Source organism: Mauremys mutica, chromosome 12 (assembly GCF_020497125.1).
Source record: "Mauremys mutica isolate MM-2020 ecotype Southern chromosome 12, ASM2049712v1, whole genome shotgun sequence".
Taxonomy (NCBI): Eukaryota; Metazoa; Chordata; order Testudines; family Geoemydidae; genus Mauremys; species Mauremys mutica.
This window is the reverse complement of record NC_059083.1, coordinates 11,936,040-11,956,785: the sequence shown is the minus strand read 5'-3', so window position 1 is coordinate 11,956,785 and position 20,746 is coordinate 11,936,040. Positions and strand designations below refer to the sequence as shown.

At 58.1% G+C, this 20,746-nt stretch overlaps 1 protein-coding gene across 4 annotated transcripts; it reads left to right on the top strand.

Moving 5' to 3' along the window:
• The first annotated feature begins 338 nt into the window (after positions 1-338).
• ABCF1 (ATP binding cassette subfamily F member 1) lies at positions 339-16,821 on the top strand. Of its 4 annotated transcripts, none has more exons than XM_044983860.1 (28): positions 339-488; positions 1,553-1,599; positions 2,111-2,194; positions 2,619-2,754; positions 3,361-3,393; positions 3,728-3,840; positions 4,318-4,392; positions 4,932-4,997; positions 5,267-5,356; positions 6,018-6,089; positions 6,368-6,466; positions 6,882-6,977; positions 7,400-7,522; positions 8,249-8,349; positions 8,496-8,581; positions 8,791-8,930; positions 9,303-9,451; positions 9,782-9,865; positions 10,471-10,595; positions 11,346-11,458; positions 12,107-12,278; positions 12,794-12,868; positions 13,719-13,789; positions 14,118-14,150; positions 14,762-14,930; positions 15,264-15,328; positions 15,629-15,701; positions 16,261-16,821. In XM_044983860.1, the coding sequence occupies exons 1-28, from the start codon at positions 401-403 to the stop codon at positions 16,425-16,427; spliced, it is 2,745 nt and encodes a 914-aa protein (XP_044839795.1). In that variant the 5' UTR covers positions 339-400; the 3' UTR covers positions 16,428-16,821. The 4 variants fall into 4 exon arrangements, with proteins under 4 accessions (XP_044839795.1, XP_044839796.1, XP_044839794.1 ...); XM_044983861.1 differs by having other exon boundaries at positions 3,361-3,398; positions 3,730-3,840; positions 4,935-4,997; XM_044983859.1 differs by having other exon boundaries at positions 3,361-3,398; positions 3,730-3,840.
• Positions 16,822-20,746: the final 3,925 nt, after the last annotated feature.

The window sequence follows — 20,746 nt, the reverse complement described above, 5'->3', positions numbered from 1 at the left end:
GATGGAGGTAGCACAGCGGCATTTGCTTTGGTGGGACAGTTGTGTGATGGGGCCTTGGGGTGCTGTCTGCCCTATGAGCAGGAATTTGGGGGGACAGGAAGGGACCCCCCCAGGCTGGGCCTGGCTTGGAGAGGGGGACTCCCTGCCCCCAATCAGCAGCCCCCGCTTCCATGGAAGACTGAACCACATCATTGGGGTTAAGGGACTTGTCTAGCCACACAACAGTGCGTCTCTACTGCTCCGCGGCTCGCTGGGCGCTGCATGGTGCCGCGGGAGCCACTCTGGGCTGGGCGCTTCCGGCACTCGATGGTCAGGCCGGGCCGCCCCGCGCAGGCGCAGTGGTGAGGTTTCCCAGCTGCTGGCCGGGGCTGCATGTGAGCGCTGGGCGCGGTGACCGGCCATGCCGAAGGGGGGGAAGCAGCAGCCGCCGCGGCCGCCGCAGGAAGAGTGGATCGGGGATGGGGAGCAGAAGGTCGGGGAGGCCGCAGGTGAGCGGAGCGGACCGGACCGGGGAGAGACAGGGGGGATTGGGGCAGGGGGTGGCTGGACCGGGCCGGGGGGGGGCAGGGAATCGGGGGGGGCAGGGAATCGGGGGGGGGCAGGGGGGGGGGCTGGACCGGGCCGGGGGGGACAGAGAACGCGGGGGGTGGTGGTTGGACCGGAGGCGGGGGGCAACTGAGAACCGGAGGCGACTGGGGTGGGGGGACTGGGCCGGGGAGGGTACACGGGCCCCGGGTGGGATTGGGGCGGGGGGGTGGTTGTACCAGGCTGTGGGGAGGGGCACTGGGAGGTGGGGTGATGACAGAGAACCAGGGGGTGGGGGGAGGGATTGGGCTGGGGAGGGGACTGGGCCAGGGCAGGCAGACTGAGAACTGGGGGGTGATTGGGTCGGGGGAAGTGCCGGGGGCGGAAGTACTGGGTGGGACTGGGCTGGCTGCGGGGGAGGGGACTGTGGTGGTGGTGGGGTTAGAACCTGGCCAAGGAGTGGAATAAAAACTGAGGGACTGAATTGGGCCAAAGCAGGGGGAGAAGGGGCTGGACCCTAAACTGGCTAAAGTGAGGGATGTGGGGGAAGAACCCCTGGAGGAAAGTGGCGGGGAGTGGAAAGGAGGTTAATGGGGAAGAGACTGGCGGGAGGGGGAGTTCTGGGGTTGGGCTAGATGGGGAGGAGTGGAGCTGGAACGGAAGCTGGATTATTTGGTGGGAGGGGTTGGGTCAGAACCAGGTGAGACACTGGGGTGAACCAGGCTCAGAGGGAGGGAGCAATGGGATGAACCAGGCTCAGCCAGGGCTGATCTGGACTAAGGTGGGGGTGGAGGACAAGATGTGCCCACACATCCCCCCACGAGAACTGCCCAGGTGGGACCCAGCCGGGCCTGGGCAGTGGAGGGAGTGGCTGTGGATAGAGAGGTCTGGAAGCCAGGACTCCTGGGTTCTATTCCCTGCTCACGGATGGGAATGGAGTCTAATGGATTAGAGTGGAGGGGCTGGGAACCAGGACTCCTGGGTTCCCTCCCACCCACCTGGATTAATCTCGCCTGACTTGTTTTAGACAAAGTGGTGAAGAAAGGCAAGAAGGACAAAAAGACCAAGAAGTCGGTAAGAAGTGGGACTGAGCCGGGCCATGCTGGGGGGCGGGGGGTGAGCTCTGGTACAGGAGCCTAGTGGGCAGGGCATTGGCCTTTAACTCAGGAGACCTCGGTTCACTTCTCTCTGTGCCTTAATATCTCCTCCCACCGTATAGCTAGTTACATGGACTGTCTTTCATTGTGTCTCTGTGCAGCGCCTGCCACAACGGGGCCCTGATCTCAGCTGGGGCAGGGACTGTCTCTCCCTGTGTGTCTGGGCAGCATCCGGCCATGATCTCAGCCGGGGTTTGTCAGTACTAAAAATGGGGACAAGTAGCTGTGTCTCAGACCTCACTGCTAGGGGACAGGCAAGGGAAGGTGGCTGGATCTCCCATAGCACAGTGCAGTCTCCCATTGTGTGGGGGGGTGAAACAGGGAATGGTCACCAGCTGGAGTGCCCTTCCCTCACCACTGGGGCAGGGAGACTCCTGGAGGGTGGGGTGGGAAGCAGAGCTCTAATCTATCCCTGCTACCCTCCCCAGTTCTTTGAGGAGTTGGCCGTGGAAGAAAAACAAGTCAGCGAGCAGCAGGCTGTCATTAAAGAGAAGGAGCAGCAGCAGCAACAGGTGAGCAGCTAAAGCAGGGGGTTCTCAAACGGGGGGTCGGGACCCCTCAGGGGATCGCGAGGTTATTACGTGGAGAGTCGCTAGGTTATTACGTGGGGAGGTTGCGAGCTGTCTGCCTCCACCCCAAACCCCGCTTTGCATCCAGGATTTATAATGGTGTTAAATATGTTAAAAGGTGGTTTTAATTTGTAAGGTGGGGGGGGTTCACTCAGAGGCTTGCCGGTACAAAAGTTTGAGAACCACTGAGCTAAAGGAACTCCCTGGAAGGCTGCTGGATGTTATTTGTAGGACCTACAATAACTATGCTGCTAGAAAGGGATGCCTTACTTAACCAGGGCTACTCCGCACCCCAGCTTCTCATGGGCTGTGTGCATGGGGGAAATGACCCCCCCGACACGCCTCATCTCTGTCTCCTCCACCCCAGCTTCAACAACAGAAAAAAAAACGAGAGAAAAAGAAAGACAAGAAGAAGAAGGAGGCAGAGGAGGATGAGGAAGAGCAGCAGCTGATCGAGAAGCTGAAGAAGCTGTCGGCTCCGGGCAGCGATGAGGATGAGGAAGGTGAGACAGGATGAGGCTGGAGGCCAGGACTCCTGGGTTCCATTCCCAGGTCTGGTAAGGGAGTGAGGGCTAACTGTTAGGGCGGGGGTGGGATCTGGAGGTCAGGCCTCCTGGGTTCCATACCCCCAAGTCATTAATCTGGACAGGAGCTCAACTTGCCACAGTTCCACGCCCTGGAATATAGTGATCGTTTTTGGTGTGTGAGGGGTTAACGTGGTGGGTAACGCCTGGCGCAGCGGGGCAGGTAGACAACGGCTGTGGTGCCATCTCCGGGGTATAAAAAGCGACGCCATCCTGCCAGCAAGCCCGGGGAGGGGGCCTCTCCAATCCCTCCTGAGACCTGCCCCATGGGATGGGAAGCACGGGCCTCTCTTCTCCATGGCCTGCCTTTTCCTAGCCCCTGCCCCCGCGGCAGGAGAGCCCAGCCCCACGTGCGTCAGCAGGGAGCTAGAGGATGACAACCCACCAGGAAGCCCTCTCCCTCCCATCCCAGATCTCCCAAGGTGCTGGAGGACCAAGAGCTCTATGGGGCTAGCTCCCCATGGCGGGAGCGGTTGCGTCTCCATTCCATCGATCCCTAAAGTCCTTCTCTTGTTTCCTTTCCAGCGACCGTTCCCGTCACCAAAGGCGGGAAGAAGAAGAAGGTGAGATTCGAGGCTGGAAGAGCCGCAGGGCTCAGGAGAGCTCTCTAGGCTTGGGCTGCAAGGCGCCCTGCACAAGGGAATGGGCAGTAACGGGGGGTGGGCTGGAAGGAGCCCCAGGGGTTGGGGTTGTTGTCTACACACGGACTGTGCAGGGCCCTGCGCTGGGGAACGGGCTGTAGGGGACAGTCCTGCCCCGGTTGAGATGGGACCTGATGGGGCATCTACTTGAGGAATAGGTTGTAGGGGGGTGATCCTGCCCTGGGTTTCTCGGTGTGGGGGAGAGAGGAAGTGTCCACCCTTTGCTAACGACCTTGGCTTTACCTTCCCCCAGGGAGGGAATGTGTTTGCCGCCCTGAGCCAGGAGCAGAGTGAGGAAGAAGAGGAGGAGGAGGAAGAAGAGACGCCGAGACCTGCCAAACCCAATAAGAACAAGATCAACCAGGTTAGCTCGCTCGGATGAAATCCAGCACGGAGTGGGAGTGGGGACGTCTTCTAGTGGGTTAGAGCAGTGGGGCAGGGCAGGGGGTCAGGACTCCTGGGTTCTCTCCCCAGCTCTGAGGGGAGTGGGGTCTAGAGGTTAGAGCAGGGAGGGCTGGGAATCAGGACTTGCGGGTTCTATCTATCCCTAGCTCCGGCGGGGGGAGTGGGGCCTAGTGGTTTGAATAGGGAGGCTGGAAGGCAGAACTCCTGGATTCCCAGATCTATAGCAGGACAAGGAAATGGGGGAATAGCCCCTCCCAACAGCCTGGGGGATCCTCCCCCCCCAAGGGAGGGTCCAGGAGCCCCCTGTGCTGGAGCTGTTCCGTACCAGGCCTGGCCGGAGCCCAGGGGGATTAGACTGCGGGGGGTCGCTCCTCCCCTGGGGGTGAGGTAACTCTTCCAGTGCCAAGTTGTGGGGCTGACACGTTGCCCCTTGCAGGCCCCACCTGACGACAAAGAGGAGAAGCAGCCAGGGAAGAAGTTGACAAAGGACGACAAGCCAAAGGCAAAACAGGTCAGTCTCCCATTGCCCCCATGTTGCGTGATTCCCATTGGTCTTAGCCGGGACGGGCATGGCTAGGTCTGGCGTGGATTGGAGCCAAGACTCCTGGGTTCTATCCCAGCTCTGGGAGGGGAGTGGGGGCTGGGAGTCAGGACTCCTGGGTTCTATCCCCAGTTCTGAGAGTGGAGTGGGGGCTGGGAGTCAGGACTCCTGGGTTCTAGTCCAAGATCTGGGAGTAGAGTGGGGGCTGGGAGTCAGGACTCCTGGGTTCTATTTCCCAACTCTGGAAGGGGAGTGGGGAGCAGTGCGAGCTGGGAGCCAGGACTCCTGGGTTCTATCCCCAGCTCTTGAAGGGAATTGGGATCCAGTGGGTTAAAGCCGGGGGTGTGTGTCTGGGAGTCCCATTCGGCTTAGCCAACCAGCTGCATTATGAGCTTTGGCTCCGCTGGCCAGGGGTCTAATTGGGGCAGTGGGGCGGGGATGCTGGGCTGGGTCAGGTACAGTCAGAGACACCGCGTCTCACTGGGCCAGGATTTGCTCTGTGCTCTCAGCAGGACGAAGAGGACGATAAAAAGAGGAAGAGCAGGAAAAACGAGAAGAACAAAGGGAGGCAGCAGGTGCGAAGGTGGCATTTACAAGATTCAGCGGGATTGGCGTGTGGAAACCAGTGCCCCAGGGCTGCACTAGGGGGCGCTGTGCTGCAGGGAACAGGGTGCGGGCTCCGTAGGGGGCACTGTCCCCTCGCAGCCAGTGCTGCCCCAATGCCCCAGCGCCGCCCTAGGGGGCGTTGTGCTGCACAACATGTATCTGGTGTTAGGAACCGAGGTTATTGACTTAATCCGACCCTGCTGTCTATAAATGCTCTTGTTTCTCCCACGGCTCCCAGGGAGGGGGATCAGGCTTTGCTGTTCTGGCCCAGAGCGAGGAAGAGGAGGAGAGTGAAGAGGAACCCAAACCCAAAGGCAAAGCAAGCAAGGTGGGCAAGAGAAGTGCTGGGCGTGTGGCGTCTAGTGGGTTAGAGCAGGTGGGGCTGGGAGCCAGGACTCCTGGGTTCTATTCCCAGTGCTGGGAGGGGTGTCTAGTGGTTAGAGCGGGAGTAATACATTTTTATGTTTTTAGAAGGTCTCTTTCTATAAGTCTATAATATATAACTAAACTATTGTTGTATGTAAAGTAAATATGGTTTTTCAAATGATTAAGAAGATTCATTTAAAAGTAAATTAAAATGCAGAGCCTCCCGGACCGGTGGCCAGGACCTAGGTAGTGTAAGTGCCACTGAAAATCAGCTCACGCGTGCCATGGGTTGCCTACCCCTAGTCTAGTGGGTTAGAGCAAGGGGGGGACTGGGAATCAGGACTCCTGGGTTGTCTCCCCTTCAGGCAGAATGGCCCAGCTAGCTTTATGAGGGTTGGCTTCCCATGAATACTCCAGAATTGGCCTCATTGGTCTGATGTGGCACAGTGCAAAGGGAGGCCAGCGTACCAGGCTAGATGGGCCCTTTCGTCTGATCCAGACAGGGAGGTGTGAGACCGGGTTGGATGGGCCTATTGGAGTGATCTGGGGTCCCATGGAGGAAGGGGGGGGGCGGGATACTGGTTAGCTGAGTGTCCTGAACTCCTTCATACTCCTCCTTCCAGACTGTGAATAAACAGACGGAATCCAGTGAAGCTGGGAAAAAAACAAAAGGAAAAAAGAATCAACCAGCCCAAGTGAGTGTTCATGGGGGGCTCCCTACTACTGGTGGACACTAGGGGGCGTTGTACTGCAGGGACCAGGTGGAGGGCTCAGTAGGGAGCATTCTCCCCTCATAGTCAGTGCTGGCCCCAGTGTGGTGCTAGGGGGCGCTGTGCTGCACAAAGAGTCTCTGTGCAATATCGCTGTGTGGCCAGTACCCAGCTGCCCCACCCCAGAGCTGGCTGCAGTTTGGCTCTGGGAGAGCGGTCCCTGCTCACTGTGGTTGGATGAGCTGGCTTCTGTTCTGCTGCAGAATAAATTTGCTGCTCTGGAGTCCGAGGAGGAGGAGTTGGAGGAAGACGAGGAGGAGCCAGAGAAGAACAAGGAGAAGCCCAAGCGAGGCAGCGAGCCCGTAAGACAATCCTCTCGGCGGCGGGGGTGGGTTTGCTCTGTTCAAACCAAACCGCATTCATTGGGCTGGCTCAGGTGTCAGACAACTTGGTGGGTTCTCAGCTCATTTCCCAGCATCCAGCTGGCCCCCAGTCCCTCACAGGCAACCTCAGTAGAGAGGCCCAGGATGAACGGTCATGGAGCCAACCTCCCCTCTGCCCCCTGGAAGGGGATCACTGCAGAAGTAGGGCTGAGGCATATCAGAAGGGGATGAAGCTGTGGAACTGGTACCCAGGACTCCTGGGTACTATCCCTGGCTCTAGGAGGGGAGTGGGGTCTAGTGGTTGGGTGGATGCTGGGCGCCTGGACTTTTGGGTTCTATCCCCGGCTCTGGGCGGAAGGTGTTATTGGTAACCAGCCTCCTGTGGTCGGTACAGCAGTCGGAGGAGGATGAGGAGGACGAGGGGGAGAAGAAGGACGATGACCCCTATGCTCATCTCAGCAAGAAAGAGAGAAAGAAACTCAAGAAGCAGGTGAGCTCTGGGTGGGAGGATCCTTCTTGGAGGGGTCGGAGCTTCTGCCAAACAGGCTCCTCCAACCCCTTGTGTGTGGTGATCACCCCCCTCCAGTGGGGTGGCTCCCAGCTGTCTTTAGCCGCACTTCTTGTTCACATGCCAGTGTTCCCAGAATCCTTTGCAGCCATCCAGTTGGTACTGAAGCATCATAGGAATTGCTTGCGGTGGGGAGGAGAGGCTAACTCATGTGGATCCATTTTGTGGGGGTCCCCCTACCCCCAGAGCGAGTCCTGGCCCGATAGGCTCCTCACTGGGGCACCCACCTAGCTGGGCATGATGGCCCCCAGGCAGGCTGGGTACTGGCGGGGAGGGTCCCTTGGCTAGAGGGGAGGGGAAGAAAGAGTCCCTTGGTCAGGGCATCACCTCAGGCTTTCCCGCAGCTGGAGTTCGAGCGCCAGGTGGCAACGCTGAAGGCGGCCAATGCGGCGGAGAACGACTTCTCGGTGTCTCAGGCAGAGATGTCCTCGCGCCAGGCCATGCTGGAGAATGCCTCCGACATCAAGGTACCTCCCCCACCCCTGAGTTTATTTGGAATGTGCCCACCCCCCTGCCCCCCACTCTCCCAATATGGTCAGCAGTTGGTGTTTCCCGCTGTGATGCCTTCAGCAGCCATGTGGAAGGGGTTAATATCCCATAATTCCACCCCCTTCTTTTCCCTCCCCTTCTCCCCTCCTATGTTGATGGAGTTGGTATTTCCCACTACAAGGAGGACCAGCAGCAGCATGGAAGGGGTTAAGCCCCTCCCTTCCCTCCTTGGTGGGTCTGGGTTGTGCCATATTGCAGGGGTTGGATGGGAGACTGAGTTGAACCATGTGGTAAGAAGGGAATGGGAGTGGATCACACCACCTGATGGGGGTGTGAGGAGTGGACAGGGGGAGCAGGTTGTACCATAAGATGGCGGGGGCATTGGTGGTGGTGGTGGAGGACATAGTGGATTATGCCATCTGGCAAGGATATAGAGTGGGTGACACAGTTATATGGGGTCATATTATCTGGGGAGTGGGTTATGCCATCTGAAGGGGGGGTTGCACAAACGGGAGAGGAAATGGGTTGTACCAAGAGGTGGTCGTGGGGACCATTGGGTGGAGGGAGGGTCATACCATGAGATGGCAGGGTATTCTGGGGTGGGGGGGGTGACTCCCCCAATGATGGGTCATACCATTTCACACATCTGGCGGGGGGGGAGGGTCATACCATCTTGTCCTGATCTCTCTCCTGTGTGGTTGCAGCTGGAGAAATTCAGCATCTCAGCTCACGGCAAGGAGCTCTTCGTCAACGCGGACCTGTACATTGTGGCCGGGCGTCGGTACGGCCTGGTGGGACCCAACGGGTAGGTAGATGGATGGATCCCTCCCGGGGACGCTCTCCCCTCGCGGTCAGGGCTACCCCTGTGCGACGCTAGGGGGCACTGTGCTGTAGATTCCCCTTTGCTTCCTCTCTCCCTGCTTCACCCTTTCGTTCCCTCCCCCTTTGTAGGAAGGGCAAAACCACCTTGCTGAAGCACATCGCAAACCGGGCCCTGAGCATCCCTCCTAACATCGATGTGCTGCTGTGCGAGCAAGGTACGTGGGGGCTGGGGGGAGCCAGGACTCCTGGGTTCTTTCCCCGGTTCTGGGAGAGGAATGGGGCCTAGTGGTTAGAGCAGGGGAGGCTGGGAGCCAGGACTCCTGGGTTCTCTCCCTGCCTCCGGGAGGGAAGTGGGGGCTAGTGGTTAGAGCAGGGAACCTTGCACTCACTGAGTCCTCTTCCGCCCCTATCCCCCCACCCCCAGAGGTGATAGCGGATGAGACCCCTGCAGTCCAGGCGGTGCTCAAGGCTGACACCAAGCGGCTGAAGCTGCTGGAAGAGGAGAAGCGGCTGCAGGCTCTGCTGGAGAAAGGGGACGACAGCGTGGCTGAGCAGTTGGAAAAGGTACTGGGGGGTGTGGGGGAAGGGAGATAGCTGGGAGGGCGGGGGGCTTAGCCGCTGTGTACAGGTTTTTATACCATTGCAGCTGCTGGGGGGAGGGGAGCAGGGTGGGGGAGTGCAAAGCGGGGGGGGTGCAGGGGGATGAAGGAGGGTTGTTGTAGTGTGGGGGAGCAGAGAGTGGGCAAGGGGGTGAAGCATGGGGGCAGTTGAGGGGTCTGGGGAGGGGGGAAATGGAGGGATCTAGGGACTGTAGAGGAGGAGGCTCTAGCATCAGGAGGAAGCGAAGGCTTCCGGATTAATTAATTAATTATATTATAATATTAAATATAATATTAGAATATTAATTAATGAATCTGCCCGTCTCCCCCTCCGCAGGTGTATGAGGAGCTCCGGGCCACGGGGGCGGCCGCAGCGGAGGCCAAAGCCAGGCGCATCCTGGCCGGTCTGGGCTTCAACCCCGAGATGCAGAACCGGCAGACCAAGAAGTTCTCAGGCGGCTGGCGCATGAGAGTGTCTCTGGCCAGGTGAGGCTGGGGGGGGTGGGGGCAGCATAATGGGCCCGTGATCCCACATGTGCTGACCTGGGTGAGTCCATGCAGTAGATCAGCTGGTGGGGGCGTGTCACACACCACCCACCCACACACTGGGGCACCTGCCCTGCTGGGGGCTGGGCTGAGACCCGGTAGCTCGTTACACCCAGATGGGAACGATCCAGTCTGGAACCAGGGTCCCCTAGACGGGAAAGGCCCTTTGTCCCGTTCCCTGCTCCCCCTGATCTGGCCGGTCCCCTTGCCCTGGTGCAGTCCTGCAAGGAGCCACTAGGGGGCACCGCTCACCCACCCCGTCTCCTTCAGGGCCTTGTTCATGGAGCCGACCTTGCTGATGCTGGATGAACCCACCAACCACCTGGATCTCAACGCCGTCATCTGGCTCAACAAGTGAGTGCCCAGCCCTGGAGAAACCTTTCCCCTCAGTGCCGGGGCTCCCCGGCTCCGATCAGCAGCTGCCAGCTCTGCGGGGAGCCCGTTCAACGAGCAGCAACTGTATGGGGGTGGACCCCAGAAGTCCTACACAACTGGGACTCTGGGTGTGGGAATTGTGCTCAGCCCCTTGTGGGGCGAGGGGTCTCGCTGGCTGTCAGAGGTAGATGGGGGTGGGGGGCAGCAGTCGGGCGGGGTTATAAGCTGTGTTGGGGGGAGGGGTTTTCTATTGTGGCAGGCTTTGGGCTCTGGGGGTTTCCCCCAAGGGGCAGGGGTCTCAGCAGAGGGTCAGGATTTGGACTGGCTGGGATTCCCCCTGGTGGGGCGACAGGGAGGGTGCGTGGGGCCCAGTTTGTGGGGGGGGTTCAGAGGAGAGAGCCCCCATTTGTAGATTCCCCCCACTGCTGGGCTAACTGAGGCTGCCCTACATCCCACCGTGGGGTGTACATTGGGGGTTCTGGCTCTGTCCCCTCCCCCTTGGCCAGGGTGTCCCTCCTAGCCGCGGACCAGGGTCCGTCTGTCTGTCTGATTCTCCTCTGTCTGTCCCCGGTTCACCTGCCCAGCTACCTGCAGACGTGGAAAAAAACTCTCCTCATCGTCTCCCACGACCAAGGCTTCCTGGACGACGTCTGCACTGACATCATCCACCTGGACATGCAAAAACTCTTCTACTACCGGGGCAACTACAGTGAGTTGGGGGAGCAGCTGGGGCAACTACAGTGAGGGGGAGGTAGGGGAACTATATGAATGGGGACCGGGGAGCAGCTGGGGCAGTTTCAGAGACTGATCTGCTCGGGGTGGGGATTAAGAGGGGATTGAGTCACCCAGAGTTCTGAGCCCATCTGTAGGCTGGTTTGCCCCTAGATCTCCCTGCAGGGGTAGGGTTTGTGGGCTCTTGGTGCATCATGGGAGTTGTAGTTCAGTTGCCCCATGCCCCCATTCTTCCCTATGGACTGAGCTCCTTGGCCAAACTGTTTCCCATGATGCATCCCTCCCACTGAGCTGCCAGATTGCCTCATGGTAGCCCTGTGTCATAGTACCTCATGGGAGTTGTAGTCCAGCCAGGGAGCTCAGCCCAGAGCATACAATGAGAGCGTGAGGTGCCTGAACTACAAGTCCCATGAGGTGCCGCAGGGGCATGTGAGAACCCCAAGTTTTCCATTGGCTGAAAACCCCGCTTTCCCCCCTAAAAAGAGTTTTGATGGGAAATTTTTGACTCGCCTGAATGGTGAGCTTCCTCCACAGGCCTTGTCCTCTAGTCTTAGGAGTCGAGATCACTTTGTTTACATCCAGAGGGTCCCGGGTACAATCCCCCAGGGAGGAAGCGGGGCAGGGAGGGGAAGTGGCCGAGTGGGAAGTCGAACCCGGATTCCTGCCTGCCCCCCCAGTCCCAGAGCAGCGCCCTAACTACAACCCCTCACCCCCCATTCTGCCGCAGTGACCTTCAAGAAGATGTACCAGCAGAAGCAGAAAGAGCTGCTCAAACAGTACGAGAAACAGGAGAAGAAACTGAAAGACCTCAAGGCTGGTGGGAAGTCGACGAAACAAGCGGTGAGTCCTGAGATCCAGCCCCAGGGCAGGGGGGACCAGCTGGTTGGGGGTTGAGGAATAGGATATGGGGCCTTTCCCCTCTAGGAGGCCACTGGCTTCAATCCAGCGCTTTCCTACCTTGAATTTAGCCCCATCATGTTGACCCAGGGAACTCACTGCTGCAGGATTTTACTGAATTAAGAATCTCTTTCCCAACAACAATGGGGTTAACACTCACCCCTCACGCTGAGGGGTGGCAGCTGAGCCCCAGCTGGGTGTCACATGAAAATTATCCCTTTCTTGCCATGGGACTGTACTGCCCCCAGAGGTACAGTGTGGTGGATTGTACTTCCTTGGACTCTGGAGCTAGGGGTACCAAGCTAGATGGGCCTCCTGATCTGATGAGCTGGATTAGAAGGGCCCATGGGTCTGATTGAGGGGGCAGGGAAGGGGCACGATATGAGGCTAGATGGGCACATGGGCTTGATCCAGAGTGACAGGGAGGAGGTGGGATACCAGGCTAGATGGGCACATGGCTTTAATCTGGGGTGACGGAAGAGGCGGGATACCGGGCTAGATGGGCACATGGGTTTGATCTGGAGTGACAGGGAGGGAGGCGAGATACCGGGCTGGATGGGCTCATTGGTCTGTCGCTCTGTTCGTCTCCAGGAGAAGCAAACCAAGGAGGCCCTGACGCGAAAGCAGCAGAAATGCCGCAAGAAAAACCTGGATGAAGAGGCTAATGAGGCCCCCGAGCTGCTGAAGAGGCCCAGGGAATACACAGTGAAATTCACCTTTCCCAACCCGCCGTCGCTCAGCCCCCCGATTCTGGGCCTGCATGGTATGTCCCCACACAGCATAGGGGACCTTCACAGGGGCGCTCTCCCGTCACAGTCAGAGCTGACCCCAGTGCCCCAGTATGACACTAGGGGGCGCTGTGGCATTATTAGAACTCCCCTGGGATGTGAACCCTGCTGTTTTGGCCAAATCTAATCCCCCCTCCACACACACACACACACACACACACCACGTTCATTCTGTCTCCCAGATGTCTGCCACCCTGTGGCCACAAATGGACACCGGATTCCCCCTCACTTCCTGCCCCAAACTGTTGGGTGACATTGCCGTGCACCTGTTCTCCAGCCACCTCACCCCAGAGGTGGCTGCATTTCAGCACCCAGTGAGCACCCCCTTTTCATCCTCTGAGGATACAGGATGCCGAGGAGTTTTCTTTCCGACCCCGGTTTCCCAGGGGCCCCAGAGCTGAGTGGTGCATTATGGGCAGGTCCCCCTGGAGCACTGTCCAGCAGTTGTGCACCCGCACCCCTCACCCTCCTCCCTGTCCCTTCTCCGCAGGTGTCGTGTTTGGCTACGAGGGACAGCAGCTGCTGTTCAAGAGTCTGGATTTTGGGATCGACATGGAGTCTAGAAGTGAGTGACCGGCTGGTGTTTGAGAGACCCTACAATAACAAACTGACCTGCGCACAGCCCCAAAACTCCCTCTGCCTATAACCCCAGCGACGCTATGAACCAGGGTATACAGGCTGCACCTGTGGGCAAGACCCTGTAATAACCTCACCCAGTAACTCGATGATGATGATGAACTAGTTGGTGCAGGCACAGCGCTCCTGAGAGACCCTACAATAACAAACCTGCACACAGCCCCAACACCCCTACGACAATGAATTGGACTGTTCAGCCCCAGGAAAGACCCTACAGTAACAGCCTGCGCAACCCCCCTAGCACCCCGAGAGACCTTAAAATAACAAACCAGCCTGTGCAGCCCCCTAGCAACCCCAAGAAGACCCTACAATAACACACTAGCATGCCTGAGAGACCGTATATAACAAACCAGCGCATGCAGAGCCTGTAGCATTGTTCCAACTGGCCGTCACTGGCGGTAAGAAGGAACTGAGGAGCGGACGGGCCGGCTGGGGTATATATCCAGCGCCATAACGGCGCCACTCCAGGGGGCGCCCAGCTGGCCCGCCGGAGTTGCTAGGGTAAAAATGTTCCGGAGAGCCGTGCACGCGCGGCGCGCACACACACCTAAATGGAATGCATAGGAGCAATCACTCGAAGAAGAATCTGACGTTAACGAAGCGGCCCTCATAGCACCCTCGAGAGACCCCTCAATAACAAGCCCCCCCCCCCCCCAGTCATGGGGCGGGTAGTGGGGAGTCCGATGCTAATGAATCAGTCCCAGCCGAGCCCCCGTGCTAACCCACCGCCCTCCTGGCCTGGTTGAGTCACTGATGGCTGCTCTCTCTCCGCCTCTCAGTCTGCATCGTGGGGCCGAACGGCGTAGGGAAGAGCACACTGCTGCTGTTGCTGACGGGGAAGCTCACACCGGTAAGGGGCCCCTCCCGGAATCCCCGAATCCAGACTCAACCCAATTCTGTTCTCCCTCAGTGTGTCTTCAGTTGGGGACAGGATTCCCCTTCCCTCCTGTCCTAAACTGCTGTGCAGCTCTTCCCCCAGCTGCCCCACCCCAGAGGTGGCTGGGTTTCAGCACTGGGTGAGCAATCCCTATGCTGTGTCGCTGTGCGGCTCTTCCTCAGCTGCCCCACCCCAGAGGTGGCTGCGTTTCAGCACTGGGTGAGGGCTTGCTGTGTGCTGTTAACACACTAGAGGGCAGAGGAGAGTAGTATCCATTCACCCCTTTCTCTTCTCCTTTCAGACAAGAGGGGAGATGAGGAAAAACCACAGACTAGTAAGTAATAACGGGACCCAAATGCTGAGGTTTGTGGGGGTAGCGGAGCCCGATTGATTGGGGCACCTGCAGAGCTGGGGGGCAGCCCAGGGCTGGGATAGCAGGGGGGCTGCACATTGGGATTGGGGGCACTGGCAGAGCTGGGGGGAGCCCAGGGCTGGGATAGCACGGAGCTGGAGCTGCAGGTTGGGATTGGAGGCCAGGGCTGGGATAGCAGGGGGCTGTGTATTGTGGGGTACTGGCAGAGCTGGGTGGGGGGAGGCCAGGGCTGGGATAGCAGGGGGGCTGCAGGTTGGGATTGGAGGCACTGGCAGAGCTGGGGGGCGCCCAGGGCTGGGATAGCAGGGAGCTGCAGGTTGGGATTGGAGGCCAGGGCTGGGATAGCAGGGGGCTGCAGGTTGGGATTGGAGGCCAGGGCTGGGATAGCAGGGGGCTGTGCATTGGGGGGTATTGGCAGAGCTGGGCAGGGGGAGCCCAGGGCTGGGATAGCAGGGGGCTGCAGGATGCAATTGAGGGGCACCAGCAGAGCCAGGGTGCGACAGGGAGGGGAACCGGCAGCAAGGGGGCGGTGCTTTTGAGTGGTGACTCCGCCCCTTTCTCTCTCCCGGTAGAAAATCGGCTTCTTTAACCAGCAATACGCCGACCAGCTGAACATGCAGGAGACGGCGACCGAGTACCTGCAGCGCAACTTCAACCTGCCCTACCAGGACGCCCGCAAGTGCCTGGGGCGCTTTGGCCTCGAGAGCCACGCCCACACCATCCAGATCTGCAAGCTCTCCGGTACGGGGGCGGGGCCTCAGGGAGGGGGCGGGGCTGGGGGGGCCTTGGACAGGGCTCTAGGGAAGACTTGGGGTTCAGTATACAGAGTTAAGCGGCAGGGTCTGGAGAAGTGGGGGGGGGGCACCCAGGGCTGGTTGGGGTTGGGGGCGGGGCCGGGGTCTGGGTCTGGGCAACCAGGAGAGGTGGGGGGCACGGGATGGGGGAGGGCACCCAGCAGCTTAAGTTGGAGGTGGGAAGAGCTTGGCTGTCCGTGGTGGGGGATGATGCAGACAAGTGGGGAGGGGGCTCCCTGTCTCATCCCTCACCCCGCCCCACTCTCTCCCTTCCCCCCAGGCGGCCAGAAGGCTCGCGTGGTGTTTGCTGAGCTGGCCTGCAGAGAGCCCGATGTCCTCATTCTGGTGAGTGTCTCTGGGGTGAGAGGTGGGACAGGGCCCCGGAGAGCACCAGGCCCAGTGGGTTAGAGCGGGGGGTGGGGCTGAGAGCCAGGACTCCTGGGTTCTATCCCCGGCTCTGGGAGGGGAGTGGGATCCAGTGGGTTAGAGCGGGGGGTGGGGCTAGGAGCCAGGACTCCTGGGTTCTATCCCCGGCTCTGGAAGGGGAGTGGGATCCAGTGGGTTGGGGGGGGCTGGGAGTCAGGACTCCTGGGTTCTCTCTGGGATCTGCCCCTTTGCCATCTCAGCCCATTGTCTCTTCCCCAGGATGAACCTACCAATAACCTGGACATCGAGTCCATCGACGCCCTGGCTGACGCCATCAATGAGTATAAAGGGGGTGAGTGATGCCAGCGGGTGCTTGGACGGGGCTGGAAGGGCCCATTGGCCTGGTGGGGAGGGAATTCCAGGCTGGAACAGCCCATTAGTTTGGTCTGGGTCGGGTGTGGGGAGGGAATTCTGGGCCGGAAGAGCCCATTGGTGTTGGGGGGGGGGGGGGAATTCCAGGCTCGAACAGTCCATTGGTCTGGTCCAAGGGTGGGGAGAGGGAATTCTGGGCCAGAAGGGTCTGTTGGTCTGGTCTGGGGCTGGCACTGGGGTGGGAATTCCGGGCAGGATGGGTCCATTGGTCTGCTCCGGGGGGAAGGGAGGGAATATATGAGGCTGGATGGGCCCCATTGGTCTGTTCCGAGGGGAGAAGGTTGAAAACCCTTCCTATAATGCCCCTCACCAAGTGACACCACTCCACAAAAGGGCCTGCACAAACTACCCGGCATGTGTTTTCCTGGGCGATACCCTCAAACATATGCCCCTCCTCCCCCGTCTGAGATGGTATTTCCCACCTCTTGGAATGGGGGATCCCCCGGCTCCCCTAACCCCCCCACCCATTCCCCTTTCAGCCGTCATCATTGTGAGCCACGACGCCCGGCTGATCACGGAGACCAATTGCCAGCTGTGGGTGGTGGAGGAGCAGAGTGTGGAGCAGATTGACGGTGACTTTGACGACTACAAGCGCGAGGTGCTGGAGGCCCTGGGCGAGGTCATCATCAACCGGCCCCGCGAGTGAAGCAGGGGCGAGGCCTCCCAAAGCTCCTCCCCCCCATGATGGACTCTCCATTCACCCGCCTGCCCCTTTGCAGCAGGACTTTTGTGCAGCTGGATAGCGGAGGAGGCGTGGCTATAATGATGGGGTGGGGCTCGGCTTTGGGGGTGGGGCTAAACCTGTGAAAGGGGGTGGATTTTGCCACCCACTTCCTTTCTTGGAAGGGCCACCGGTTATTTATATGAAGGGCGGCGAGGTGGGGGGCTGGTTTGTATTGGAATGGTCTTTTCTGGACCAGGCGGGGAGGGGACTGTGCCCCATTGCTGGACTCTTCTCACCCCCCCAGCTGCTCCGAAGATGGTTCGAGCCTCTTTCTACTTTGTGACAGGATTCAATTAAAACAGGAAGGAAAAAAGTGGCTGGTGGTGGCTTTGATTGTGTGTGGGAGGGGATTCATCATGGCCGGTGAGGGTTGGGGGCGGAGGGTGTTTGTCCAGCCCACTCACTCCTTCAAGGGGGCAGAGGGGAGCTGGGGCCACTTCTGCCCACGTGGCTGAGGGGGAGGGGGCGTTGGGAGCAGGGTGCCTGCCCTGCTGGAGGCTGGGCTGAGCCCCCACAACTCGTGACGCACATGGGGCCAATGGTTGACTGGGATGGATCCATCTGTGTTACTGCCATAGAGAGGGAAAGGCTGAACCATGTAGAACGGGGTGCAGGGTCTGGCACTTGCACCTCTCTCTCCCTTGCAGCCTTGGGTACTGGAGCAGCATGAGCCCAGTGCGGGGCTGATCAGCAGCTCTGCCACCTGGCAAACTTGTGCCAGCAGTGGGCGGTTCAGGCCACCTCTCTGGTTGCAGGCTCACAGCTGTGTTGATGAGGAAGGAAAAAAGACAAGTCAGGGGTGGGGGATAAAATCATGCCCCATGTGGGGGCTGAGATTTCGCTACAGCAAGCAGAGGGGTCCTCTGGGTCCCTCTTCGACCCATTCTGCTCACGTAGGCCTGGGGTCCCAGAAGCCAGCAGGGGAGGCTGCTAGACAGTAGCCAATTTCACTCCAGTAGCCAATTTTTCTCCCTTGAGTCTCTTTAGAACCCTCAAAAGGAATGGGGGGGGCAGACTAGCCCCCTGCCCTCAGTTCATACCTCTCTTGGGCCTAGTTTCTGACACATTGGTATTGGGGTCATGGAGATCAGGGTTGACACTGTTGTTCTTAACCAGGCCTGACCTTAGCCCAGGCCTGCTCGAATTCCAGGCCTGTGTGTTTGGGCTAAGCCAGGAAGCTCTCCCCTTTCAGACCTTTTCCAGTCCACAAGGTTGCTATGGTGTCATCTGAGGAACTTACTATCTACAGGGGGCTCAATTAGGATAAAATCATAGGCCCAATTCTCAACTGGCTGGAGCAGAGCCCAGCCCCCCAGTGTGGAAAGGCCCCTGTGTCCTGCTCCCTAAATCAGGGGTTCTCCATTGTTCCAGGCTACTGTACCCCTTGCAGGAGGCTATTTTGTCATCTCACTCAAAAATGACTTGCTCACAAAATCAGATGCAAAACTTGCTTTCTCATTTTTACCATATAATTATAAAAATAAACTGATTGGAATATAAACATTGTTCTTACATCGCAGCATATAGAGCAGTATAAAGTCATTGTATGAAAGTTTAGTTTGTACGGATGTGCCTAGTGCTTTTTTATGGAGCCTGTTGTAAAACTAGGCAAATATCTAGAGGAGTTGACGTACCCCCATGGAAGACCTGGGTGCACCATGAAGGGTGTGTGTCCCCCTGCATGAGACCCACTGCCTTAAGTGAACCAGTCCCTGGGAGCTGAGCCCAGGCTGGGCAAGTGTAGACACCCCCTTGTCCCCCTGCCAGCACATTAGCCTGGTGCCCTCAGAGCCACAGACCCTGTGTTCAGCTCCGTCAGGCCTATTCAGCCCTCGGTGCATCCTGCTGTTACCCTGCCTCTGTTGGGAGTGTGTCTGTTCCTTCAGCTGCTCTCCTTTAGCACTTGATTCTAATACACCCCATTGAGCTGATGCTGCATGGGGGGTGGGCCTCAGCATTAGCTATTAAATGCTCCATGGATCAGCAAAAGCAGCAGGGGGAACTGAGCTGAAGGTGACTGCAGCAGGGCCTCTAGGTGCTAGATATGGCAAGGATGAGTTGAGGCTGGAAGTGACCTTGATTTTGGGTCTGTTTTCCCCCAGGTGGTTTCAGTGAACATGATTCACTGACAGTAGTTAAGGATGGTCAAGTCATCGCTGGTTGGCTTCAGACTCAGCACTCCCTGATGTGAGCAAGGTGAGGGGGCTGAGCTGTTCATCTCAGACCTCTTTATTACAAGTCCCTGCAGCCCATCAAATCCCATTTACCAGTTGCACTGTCAACAGCAGGTTTCAGAATTAACATCTGGCAAGTTGAATGGCCAGTATAGTAGATTGGCTTATTGAGCACTGTACAGCTGTCCTACTTGGACCACCTGTGAATGCCCAACCACCATCCGTAGGTTTCAGAGTTAACATATCACTGAGGTGATTGGAGAGAACGCCACAACATGGCCATTGTACAAGTTGTTGTGGCTCGAGGCACTTGTGGAAGCTTCTCTGCACCCATGAAAAGGCTGGCATAGGACAATCAGGTGCACTATTCCACCAGCGTGGTGTGTTGCTGGTTCTGATCACTCAGTACCAGCCCTTCTACCCTGGCCTCCAGCCTGCTGTGGGGAAGTAGCAACACACAATCCTGCTTCCCAGGAGGGAAGGGATTAAACCCCAGAGTCTGATACCCCATCTGCAATTTCTTAGAGCAACCCATGCAGCAGGAGGTGCTCACCATCCCTCCCCCCAGCAATGATGGCACAGGGCCCCTTTTTATAAAGCAAACTGTGGCATCATACTGACACCTAGCAAGGTTGGAGCCTTTAGGTCCACCACCCAGCCCTCTGCCACTTGAGCTACCAGTGTGACATACCAGTAGTAGGTTGTCATCCTCTCTATAGCCTAGCACCAGAGGGCTAGGAAATGCTCTGCAGGTGGGTTTCAGAGCTAGTTACTGATAGTATAGTGAGACTCTGGATCTTGGCTCCATACCAGGCCTAGAGGGGAGTGTGTTGTAGCAGGCACAGACTCCTCTGCATATTCTCACCTCCACCACACCCCTAGCATGACACCTTCTACCCCTTCTCCTTCTATTGTCCCTGTCTCCTTGCCTCAGCCTGGCCTCGTCAGCATCTCCACCCACATGCCTATCCCCATTGCCTGCCTGGCCCTTTCTCCCTCCCCACACCTAAGCACCCATTAGACCCATCTCCCCTCCTCCTTCAGACTGGTTCTCAGTCCCCATTTCCATCTGCAGGTCTGCCTCTTGTCCCCTCTGCATGTGAATTGGGCGAGTTTCTCTCCTCACTGCCTGAGCCCAGCAGAGGGGCACAGAGCACAGGAGCAAGACTGCCTGCTCCCCACTCCCAGGCCTGAGCCCAGCACAGTTGGCCTATAGCTGAAATCACAGGGAAAGCCGTGCTCAGCCCAAGGGTGGAGAGCACACACAGGCTCTTTGGAGAACTTAGCAGCTAAAATCTAAAGCATCTCTGGTGACCGTGCGCAAACCACAATTTTCCAAAGGCTTATGAGGTGGCCAAATTTAGGCAAAGTTTTCCCAGGGCTGGCTAAAAGCACATCAGCCTTGACACAGGCTACGCCCTTGCCCAGTTTTGAGTCCCTGCTCTGCAACATGGGAGACCAGAGCTTCTCAAAGAAAGGGTCACCAGAACACTTTAGCTTGAGCAAAATAAGGTGCTTTTCCTTAGTCTCATTTTTAGAAATGGCTGAACCGTTTTCACTGAAATTTCTCCCACATATTCAACCCGACGCAGACACGCAGTGTGGAAAGTTTCAGCCCAAATGGATGATGCGTGGCAAAGTTATAAGCAAATGAACACAAGAGCTTGTAAAGGGAAGTATTGGGCAACTTTACCAGTTCCGCTTGCATTGCGCACTGGGTGGGTATCCCAGCGTTCCAAGCGCTTTAACACATCAGGGTGGATTGAGGGATTCTAGCCCGTAGGAATCAGAGTCCAACTCCCAGGACCCTGCTGCGTCCCAGCCATCAGGACTGTAGGAACGAGGAAATGTCCCCTGTGCGTCCAACAGGGGTTTGGCTCATTCCTGTTTCAGTGGCGAAATGAAGCGATCAGAGAGAGAAGCCACAGCAGGGCGCCTATCTCTGTACTGCGGCAGTGCTCATGGGCTCCAGCCGTAGACTTTGACCCTGCCGCGCCAGGCGCTGTACAGACGCAGAGATGGTCCCTTCCCCACACAGCCAGCACAGACACCAAGGTTAAATTAGAT

Bases quoted from the DNA above. Each gene is read 5' to 3' on its own strand.
- ABCF1 (XM_044983859.1), top strand. From the start codon at position 401: ATGCCGAAGGGGGGGAAGCAGCAGCCGCCGCGGCCGCCGCAGGAAGAG. The intron at 4,998-5,266 runs GTGCGAAGGTGG...CACGGCTCCCAG, and splicing joins AGAACAAAGGGAGGCAGCAG to GGAGGGGGATCAGGCTTTGC. The intron at 5,357-6,017 runs GTGGGCAAGAGA...TCCTCCTTCCAG, and splicing joins CCAAAGGCAAAGCAAGCAAG to ACTGTGAATAAACAGACGGA.